The 9,786-nt window shown below is 55.3% G+C and overlaps 1 protein-coding gene across 2 annotated transcripts in view; it reads left to right on the plus strand.

The window, feature by feature from the left end:
* PDGFRB (platelet derived growth factor receptor beta) overlaps positions 1-9,786 on the plus strand; it is a 38,999-nt gene that overhangs the window by 14,683 nt on the left and 14,530 nt on the right. Inside the window, exons 2-10 of one of the 2 annotated variants that reach the window (XM_007448057.1) lie at positions 1,607-1,652; positions 2,749-3,072; positions 3,599-3,865; positions 4,587-4,714; positions 5,224-5,395; positions 5,941-6,133; positions 6,843-6,958; positions 8,285-8,408; positions 8,842-9,053. In XM_007448057.1, coding sequence (XP_007448119.1) covers positions 1,613-1,652; positions 2,749-3,072; positions 3,599-3,865; positions 4,587-4,714; positions 5,224-5,395; positions 5,941-6,133; positions 6,843-6,958; positions 8,285-8,408; positions 8,842-9,053 — 1,576 coding nt within the window. In that variant the 5' untranslated portion in view covers positions 1,607-1,612. Of the gene's footprint in view, positions 1-1,606; positions 1,653-2,748; positions 3,073-3,598; positions 3,866-4,586; positions 4,715-4,830; positions 5,003-5,223; positions 5,396-5,940; positions 6,134-6,842; positions 6,959-8,284; positions 8,409-8,841; positions 9,054-9,786 lie in introns of those variants that run through there. The other variant, XM_007448058.1, reaches the window with a different exon arrangement.

Here is a 9,786-nt window from a genome sequence, read left to right on the forward strand (position 1 = left end):
GGCCTCTGTGGTGGATGCTGGCTCCGCCACGGCGCTGTTCCCTCCCGCTGGAAGAGGCCCGGCATCCAGCTGGAGGGCTGGGGCAGGAGAGATGGGAGAGGAGGGCACTGTGGAGCGGGCCTCAGATTGGCTGGGCTTTGAGTCTAAAGCAACTGGGAGAGGGGACCCTCAGGCAGGCTGGTCTGAAGGGATGGGGAGAAGGAGGGAGAGCAGGTTCATTCAGGGAGCTTCTCAGGGCACTGGGCAGAGCCGGGGCCAGCGATCCCCAAGCCAGGGCCCTTGCCTGTGTCCCATGACTAATGTGTAAATGCAGCCCTGTAAGTGGTATACTTGCCATTGTCCCATTTTGAGAGCTGGAGACGGAGGCCACTGAGATAGTGACAGTGCAGGAGGTAGCCCTGCTGGGGCTCAAACCCGGATCCCAGCCCTGGCATGGGAACTGAAAGGGATGAGATGAGAGTGGAGTGGGAGCAGTCGGTGTGTGGCCTTAGGAGCCGGGCCAGGCAGGGCAGCCACTCAGGGAAGGCGGGAGCCCCACTCTCCCGGTTGCCTTGTCACCCGGTCTCTCCCACATTTCTTGCTCTATGACCCCCACCCACTTCTGGCCTTCTTCCTGTTGATCCTGCAGTCAGACCTTTGCAAGCCTGGCTTTTGATGGTTATTTTGGACCCTTGGATGGGGCTGCCAAGGGCAGGGGTAGGGCAAAGGCACACGCAGTGCGATCCATCTCGCTCCATGTCCCTGCTTCTGTCTCCCTCTGCCTCCATCACCCGGTGCTTCCTTTCTCTCTGTCTCTCGGCGTCTTTGTCTTTTTACCTCTATCATTCCAGTCCCTTTGTCGCCCTCCAGAACGAGCGCTGCTGTGTAGCCTCGGGTAAACTTCCCCTCTCAGAGCCTCACTCTCCCCATCTGGACCCTGGAGGTGTGGGTGGGGGCTTTGGATTCAACAGTTTCCAAGGACCGCCGAAGCCGTGCTGTGCGCGGTGGCCTCCCCTGGGCCCAGCCCCCGGGCCCCTCCCTCCTGGGCCTCCCTGGGCAGCTTGGGGCTGAGTAAAGGGGGCCAGTGCGGGGGGGGGGTTGCCCCCCACATTCCACAGCCCCCGCTTCCCTCCCCAATGCCGCCTCCATTTCCTGTTGTGCTTGTGGAGCTGTGGGAGTTCTCCGGGTTCTGGCTTACCCCCTCCTTCCCCCCTAGGCCTTTCATCACACTTTCCCAAATATTTGTCCTGGCAGATAAGAGCCTGGTATTGGAACTGTCACCCGGAGGACAGGCTGTTAGAGCTGGCGGGCCCCTGGACACCATCCAGCCCAATACCCGCCCCCCACATACATACAGAGAAACCAAGGCCCGGGGAGAAGCAGGGGGCTCAGCCGAGGCCATCAGGGAGGTAGAGGCAGAGCCACAGCAGGGTCCAGGCACAAGGGAGGGAGCTCCTTGGGCATGAGTGCCCTCTTGGAGGGGGCTCTGAGTGGCCTTTGACTTTAGCCCGAGGGATCCAGAGGCTGGGTGGCTCAGGCTGGGGCTTACTCTGTAGGACCCAGGCAAAGATGGGCCCCGGTGCTGCCTCTGGCTACTCTGGGCCCTGACCCCTGTTTAACTCTGCAGGATACCATGCGGCCTCCGAGTGCCACGCGAGCTCCTGTCCTCGAAGGTAGGTAGACTCGGGGCAGGGGTAGGAGGCCCTGGGGAGCCACCTAAGTAGGATCTGGAGCTGGCGGGGTGGTGCATGCCAGCACCAGGGCCCGGGCACTGCTCTGCTCTTGAACAGCTCCCTGCCTTCCCAGTTGCTCTCAGTGGAGGCCTCTTTCCACTGCCTACCTCTCAGCTCAGAGGCCTCAGTCGACCTCTGCCTGTCCAGAGACATCAGCTCAAATCCTCGGCTTGGCCCTCCACACCCCATGTCCCCTCACCAGCAGTCCCCACCCCATTCCCTAACAGTCACCCTGGTCTCCCATCTCTTGTCAGCACTTGTTGGTACTAGTCCGGCCAGTCTGGTTCCAGTGGGGGACTCCCCTTTCCTGCCTGGACCCCCTCCTTGGCTGTAAGCTCCCAAGTCTGGGTGGGCTTCTCCAGGCAATCAGTGCTGACCAAGCAATCAGTGACCAGCCAAAGGCGCACCCAAAGATGACCGACCCACTGGCTGAGCACCCACCCATCTAAGTGGGTGCTTATTTTCACCTCATGTTCCCTGCCGAAGTGGGCCAGGGTGGGGAGGGCGAGGCTTACAGAATCCTTCCCCGGGGGGTGTCAGCAAGAGGAGGGGAAACCAATCACTTGACAACCCCCGATCCCCAGTCCCCTTCAGCCTCCAGGGGCCTCAATATCTTTCGTGCCCCAGTCTGCCTCACTCTGGACTACCTTGGCCACCACTTCCCCAAGCAGGGCCATCTCTGGGATTTGGGGCAGAACCTGGACATCTGGGACAGCTGCAGGGAAGAGCCTCAGAAAGTGACCTGGGAAGTAATGCAGGAACTGGAGGCCTGGGAATTGCTTCCCGAGGATTTCCTGATGCCTTTGAGAGAACATGCCTGCAGCCTGAAAGCTGCACTGCAGAAAGGGTCTCTAGGAACTGAGGTCAAGAGGCCAGGAGGCCAGAAGGAGTCCCTGGAGACCAGGCCCTGGGCAAGCAGGTCTCAGAGCCATGGGTTCCAGTCTGTGTTCCCTGTGATTAGGGAGGTGTGTTCTTCAGGGTCAGCTGTGGGGGGAGGTGCTCATGCTCTCGTGCCCTGATGTCTCCTCTCCCAAAGGCCAGGTGCTGTTGCTGCCGTTGCTGTTGTTGCTGGGACCACAGGCCTCCTGGGGCCTGGTCATCACACCCCCGGGGCCAGAGCTTGTCCTCAATCTCTCCAGCACCTTTGTTCTGACCTGCTCGGGTCCAGCTCCAGTGGTGTGGGAACGGATGTCCCAGAAGCCCCCACAGGAAATGACCACGAGCCAGGACGGCATCTTCTCCAGCGTGCTGACACTGACCAATGTCACAGGGCTAGACACAGGAGAATACTTTTGTACCTACAAAGGCTCCCGTGGGCTGGAGGCCAGCGAGCGAAAACGACTCTACATCTTTGTGCCAGGTGAGGGCCCCCGGCCTGTGTACTCACTCCCTTATTCCTCTTCTCAACTGCAGGCATCTGGGGGAAGTTCAGAAAGTGCCTTACTGATATGGTGAAACACAGCTGTCTCAGAAATGCAGATGCATCAGGGAATCCAGCCTGGTTCAGTCCAGGAGTATGTTCACTCCCACCCCTTGCTCTGAATATCTGTCTGCTCCCTGCCAGCCCACCCCATTCCTGGTTCCCAAGAACTCTGCATTCTCAGCTGGTTCCAGTATGCACCCTCTTGGCCTCCACATCTCATTCTCCCCATTCTCTAAGCTCCAGGTACCAGCTGCCCTTCAACTTGCAACTTATCTTCTTTCTCAGGCCAGTGCTGTCCATATCATGCTAAAGCTAGAAGGGACCTCTGAGAGCGTGCTTATTCTGTAGTGGGTAGACTGAGGCCCAGAGAGAGAAAGAGACCTGTTCAGGGTAACAGAGAACATCAGGGCATAGCCAGAAACCCAGCTCCTCTGACTCGTATTCTTGGCTTCACCTATGGCAGATCCCACTGTGGGCTTCCTCCCTGTTGACCCCGAGGAACTATTCATCTTTCTCACGGAAATAACTGAGACCACAATTCCATGCCGAGTGACGGATCCGAGACTCGTGGTGACATTGCATGAGAAGAAGGTGGATGTCCCGCTGCCCATCGTCTATGACCACCAACGTGGCTTCTCTGGTACCTTTGAGGACAAGACCTACGTCTGCAAAACCACCATCGGGGACAGGGAGGTGGATTCGGATGCCTACTATGTCTACAGCCTCCAGGGTGAGCCCCCTTTCTGGCCTGGTGCTCAGCAGAGGCAAGTATGACCCTCCACAGAGGTACAGACCTTTCGGATAATACAGTGTGCAATTCCATTTTTCACTGAATTCTCACTACAGCCTTGGAAGGCAGGTGTGTTGCCCCATTTTACAGATGAGAAAACTGAGGCTCAGAAAGAGGATGGAGTATGTCCAAGGTCACAGGAAGCATTAGTGGTGGAGCTGGGCTGTATACTGCGGTGGGCAAAGGCACAGGCTTTGAACCAGTGGGGTTTGAAAATCCCAGCTCTGCCACTTCCCATCTGAGTGACTTTGCACAAGACACATAATCTCTCTGAGTCTGCTTCTTCCTCTGTAAAATGGGGATAATACTGCCTGCTTACCTAGTGGGATTCTTGTGAAGATTAAATAAAACAAAAGATGGAGAGTATGTGGTTGTGCTCAATAAATTTCTGCTGTACTCAGATGCCCAGAGAGTACTTTGATTTCAAAATTGTTACCCCTTCTAGAATGTCAGCTTCATGAGGACAGGAATTTTGTCTGTTGTGTTTCCTGCTAAAGCCCCAGTGCCTAGAATAGTAGGTATTTAATCAATATTTGTTGAAAGAGTGAATCTTCCACACCAGTTATCCCTTCCCTCTCTGGACCCCCACCCCCTCCCTAAACGGATGTGCTGGTGGCTGGGGGGTGACTTCCTCAGCCCTAAGCCAGTCTCTTTCCACCAGTGTCATCCATCAACGTCTCAGTGAATGCGGTGCAGACTGTGGTCCGCCAAGGGGAGAACATCACCATCATGTGCATTGTGACTGGGAATGAGGTGGTCAACTTTGAGTGGACATACCCACGCATGGAGGTAATGCCGGGCCATGGGTTGGAGGAAGGGTCAGGCAGGGATGGATATTTCAGGCTTGTAGCCTGACTTCATGGACCTTTCCTGATGTGGGGGGCTTGCCCCAACTTTCCCTACAGAGTGGGCGGCTGGTCGAGCCAGTGACCGACTTCCTCTTTGAAATGCCCCACATACGTTCTATCCTGCACATCCCCAGTGCTGAGCTGGGAGACTCAGGGACTTACATCTGCAATGTATCAGAAAGCGTGAGCGACCATCGAGATGAAAAGGCCATCAATGTCACCGTGGTCGGTGTGTGCCTTAGGCTTACCCCCAGCCCTCAGTCTGAACTGGACCCAGACCTTGTCACAGCCCTGGGGTACTGTCAGCCATGTTCTAATCCATCTCTAGCCTTAGTGCCAAGCAAAGCCCCCTTTTCAGGATAAACCAAAACCAAAGCACAGTACCAGCCCCAAATCCAATCCTAATCCCAACCTAGACTTCCCGCCTAGCCAGAACCCCGAGCCCCAAAGAGTGGGCGGCTGGTGGAGCCAGTGACCGACTTCCTCTTTGAAATGCCCCACATACGTTCTATCCTGCACATCCCCAGTGCTGAGCTGGGAGACTCAGGGACTTACATCTGCAATGTATCAGAAAGCGTGAGCGACCATCGAGATGAAAAGGCCATCAATGTCACCGTGGTCGGTGTGTGCCTTAGGCTTACCCCCAGCCCTCAGTCTGAACTGGACCCAGACCTTGTCACAGCCCTGGGGTACTGTCAGCCATGTTCTAATCCATCTCTAGCCTTAGTGCCAAGCAAAGCCCCCTTTTCAGGATAAACCAAAACCAAAGCACAGTACCAGCCCCAAATCCAATCCTAATCCCAACCTAGACTTCCCGCCTAGCCAGAACCCCGAGCCCCAACTCGATTTCAAAATCCCAGCTGCCATCCCCGGCCCAGGCAGCCCCATCCCCAAATTCAGCCAGGCTGTAACTCATCTCCGCCACAATCCTGAGACAGAACACACCAAAGAGCACTGCAACCCCAGTCCCAATCTTGAACCCAGCCCCCAAACCAGTATCAGCCCCAAATTCGGCTCCTGCTCCAGTCCATCACAGTACCCACCTGAACCCTAAGTCAGGTAACTCCATCGCTGGTTCAGTTCCTAAAGCCTGAGGCCCCGCCCCCAGGAGGTGCTGCCCCATTGGAGGCCGGGCAGAGCCCCGCCCCTGACGGCCGCCCCTTGCAGAGAGCGGTTACGTGCGGCTGCTGGGAGAGCTGGACCCTGTACAATTCGCGGAGCTTCACCGCAGCCGGACACTTCAGGTGGTGTTCGAGGCCTACCCGCCGCCCACTGTCATGTGGTTCAAGGACAACCGGACCCTGGGTGACTCCGGCGCCGGCGAGGTTGCGCTGTCCACGCGCAATGTGTCTGAGACCCGGTGAGCGGCTGCCTGTCCACTTCATTCGTGAAGTTATTATTCTCTGCAGCCGGCAGGCAGCCCACAGCCTTAAGCTACTTGACAAACCTATCGAGGCCCATCTTTCCTGAGAGCCTACTACATGCCAGGCGCCATACCGGGGGCCTGTGCCAGGCACTGGGGATGCTGCATAGACCAGAACAGACAGTTCCAGCCTTCCTAGAGTTTCCTGTCTAGAGGGGAAAATGGACTCTGGTCATACGATCACCCAGATGTTTAGTTGTCCTTGTGATGGGTGGAGTCAGCCGGAAGCAGCCACGGATAAAAAGGCAGGATGACTAGAGAAGAGGGTGCCAGGCAGGCCACTGCCAGCTGTGCAAGAATGGTGGCCCTGAGGCTGGAGGTTAGCAGACTGACCTGAGGTGCTGCATGTTAGGATAAAGCAGTGTCAGGCCTTTCTGAAAGGGATGAGCTGTGGACGGGTGGAGATGGTGCTTTCCCCTCCACCACGCCCCCAACCCCATCCGTCCTAACCCCCCCCTCTTGACTCACTGGAGCTGCCTATGGGTGGGGATTCAAAAGTCCTGGCACTGCTACTGATACCCGTGTGACCTTGACACTCCCCTTCCACTCCCTGGACCTTGTTTTTCTGTCTTTACAAGAAAGGTGGGGGCTGTAGGACTTCTTCCAGCTCTGACAGCTGGGTCTCCTGGCCTGTCCTCCTCATCAGGTATGTGTCAGAACTGACACTGGTGCGGGTGAAGGTGGCTGAAGCCGGCCGCTACACCATGCGGGCCTTCCATGAGGATGCTGAAGCCCAGCTCTCCTTCCAGCTGCAGGTCAACGGTGAGGAGCCTTCCGCCCTGCTTTCCTTCCCCTGACCCTCCCACCCCCATTGTCTTGCCATTCCTACACTGTCCATCCACCCACAGGAGGAGAAGAGAGAGCCCAGGACTCAGGAGGCTGGGTTCTAGGCCAGGCTCTGACACTGACCCCCGCTGTGTGCACATCCCCTCTCTGGGCCTCAGTTTCCACAGCTTTACGAGAAGATCGTTGGGCTAGATTGGTGTTTACAAAACCTCAGGCATCCACATCCCAGTGGCATGCTTTTTCCTTCTCACACACCACTTACTATACTACTAATTAGATATTTATTGAGCAACTACAGTATGCCAGTCCATTCAAGAGTCTCGAGGCCCTGCCATTGTGGAGCTTGCTTCCCAGTGCGGGGAAGATAAACCTTCAGAGAAGGGGAAAAAACAGCAAACCATGTACAAGGTTAGAAGGTAACAAGTGCTGTGAAAGAAAACAAACAAACAGAAAAGCTGGTTAAGGAGGGTAGAGAGTCCTGGGGGCAGGGGAGTGGGGAGAGTTACAATTTCAAATAGCATGATCAAGATTGGCTGCATGGAGATGACATTTGCGTGAAGACTTGAAGAAGGTGAGGGCATTAGCCAAGTGACTATTTGGGGGAAGGGCACACCAGGCAGTGCAAAGACAGGAGCAGCGCAGAAAGGCTTGTGTAGCCAGAACAGAGTGAAGGGGAGAGCGATGGGAGATGAGGTCAGAGCTGAGACGGGGCAGTTGGGGGAGCAGGAGAGGGTAGATCGCGTAGGCCTTCCTGGGCGCTTGTATGGACTTTGGCTTTTACTGTGACTGAAATGAGGAGCCACTGCAGGATTTGAGCAGAGAAGTGACACAATAATGACTTAATGTTTTGTGAATTGACCCTCTAAAAATAAATTTATTTTGAATGAAAAGTGAACTTCTCCACTGTAGATGGAAAATCAGCATCACATGTCATAAATATAAAGCAACCACTAAAATAGACTCTGAGAAAACAAAACAGTGCTATTAAATTCTAACTCCACGTTCTTGCCGGTCCAGGGCTCTGATCCTGAGGCCTGCCCTCTCTTTGTTAAAAGGGAAGATTAGCAAATCTCAGAGAGGTGTTAAAGACAGACTAGCACCCTACTGAGATTTTCCCTTTGAAGTAGCCAGAAGGGGAATCTGTCAGTTTTCGCATGGTGATTCCTGGTGTTTAATGTTCACCTGCAGTCTGAAGCTCCCCTCCCCCCGTGGGGAGACTCTGGACCAGGTCCTCCCTGAGGGCCTTTCTTACTGTCTATCCTGACCTCTCCACCTCCCTGGCCCATGCCCCTCTCCCTGCAGTGCCTGTCCGTGTGCTGGAGCTGAGCGAGAGCCACCCTGCCAGCGGGGAGCAGACAGTCCGCTGTCGTGGCCGGGGCATGCCCCAGCCACACCTCAGCTGGTCTACCTGCAGCAACCTCAAAAGGTGAGCAGACCCTGGGCCAGGGTCTCCCAGGCTACCCATAGCTGACTGGAAGGACCCAATGAAGGTCATCTAGTCCAACACCATCCTCTGGGAACACTGTTCCAGGCTAGATCCATATTCGAGAAGATGTGGCTTCTTGGAGATGCTCTGCATGACCTAAATTGTCACCTTTCCTTACCTTAACCCTGAGGGTCAAAGGAAGGGAGTGGATTTTGCAATCCAGGTTCTCAATTCTGGGGTAGGTGCGCCCCTGCTGGTCAGTTGAGGGATCACGGGAGGAACCAACTCAGGACCAGGCAGTGGGGAAAAGGAACTGAACGCGCCCAGCTTCCTTCTACCACCACCCGGTGGCTCTACCTGCTTTTGGCCTCAGTTTTCCCACCCGCATAGGGAAGCAAGGGACTGGAAGCCGACCTGGCTGGTTCTCCGGCAGGTGTCCGCTGGAGCTGCCTCCCACGCCACTGGGGAACAGTTCCGAGGAGGAGAGCCTGCTGGAGACGAACGTGACGTACTGGGCAGAGGAGCAGGAGTTCGAGGTGGTGAGCACACTGCGCCTGCGCCGTGTGGATCAGCCGCTGTCAGTGCGCTGCACGCTGCACAACCTCCTGGGCCAAGACGTTCAGGAGGTCACCGTGGTGCCACATTGTGAGTCCTCCATCCTCCGTAGCCCCCACCTCAACCCTGCTGTACTTGGAACTGGGCCTGTGTGCCCACAGCAGGCTAAAGTCAGCATTCAGGGCCACGGCATTCAGGAGCATCGTGGGTGTATCTTCCCAGGCATTTGCACAGCAGCACAATATTGGCACACGTGTGTACATCCACGAGTGTACGTGTATAAACCATGACAATGAACAGTGCTATCTTCTTTTGTATGTACACTGTATGTATGTCCTAAGCTGTGTATGCGAGCATGCCTGATCCTTGGACATGGGTGCAAACCCTGCAAGTGTAGATTTGTAAAGCAAGTAATGAAGAATGCCCAATCCCCACATACATGTATAAAGCTAGAGCGTGTGTCTGTAAGCATGTGCACAAGCATGTTTATGGGTGTAAACCCACTGAGGGTACGTTTGTAAACCATGTACATGAGCACCCCAATCCCCAGGCAGGTATATAAACCCACATGTGTACGTCTGTAGGCGTGTGCATGCAGGTGCACAATCCCCATACAAGTGTGCAAACAATGTACAACTCCCGTGCACGTGTGCACACTGGCAGAGTGCACGTCTGTAAGCGTGGAGATGCAGCACACCTCTTTGTAAAACTGTGCAACCCAATCCCCATACATATATGCTTGCTGTGCCATGCATGTCTGTTAGCAGGTACACATCCATGCATAATTCTTTTTTTTTTTTTTTTTTTTTTTTTTTTTTTGGGG

Source organism: Lipotes vexillifer, unplaced genomic scaffold (assembly GCF_000442215.2).
Source record: "Lipotes vexillifer unplaced genomic scaffold, Lipotes_vexillifer_v1.1 scaffold121, whole genome shotgun sequence".
In the NCBI taxonomy this organism is placed as follows: Eukaryota; Metazoa; Chordata; class Mammalia; order Artiodactyla; family Lipotidae; genus Lipotes; species Lipotes vexillifer.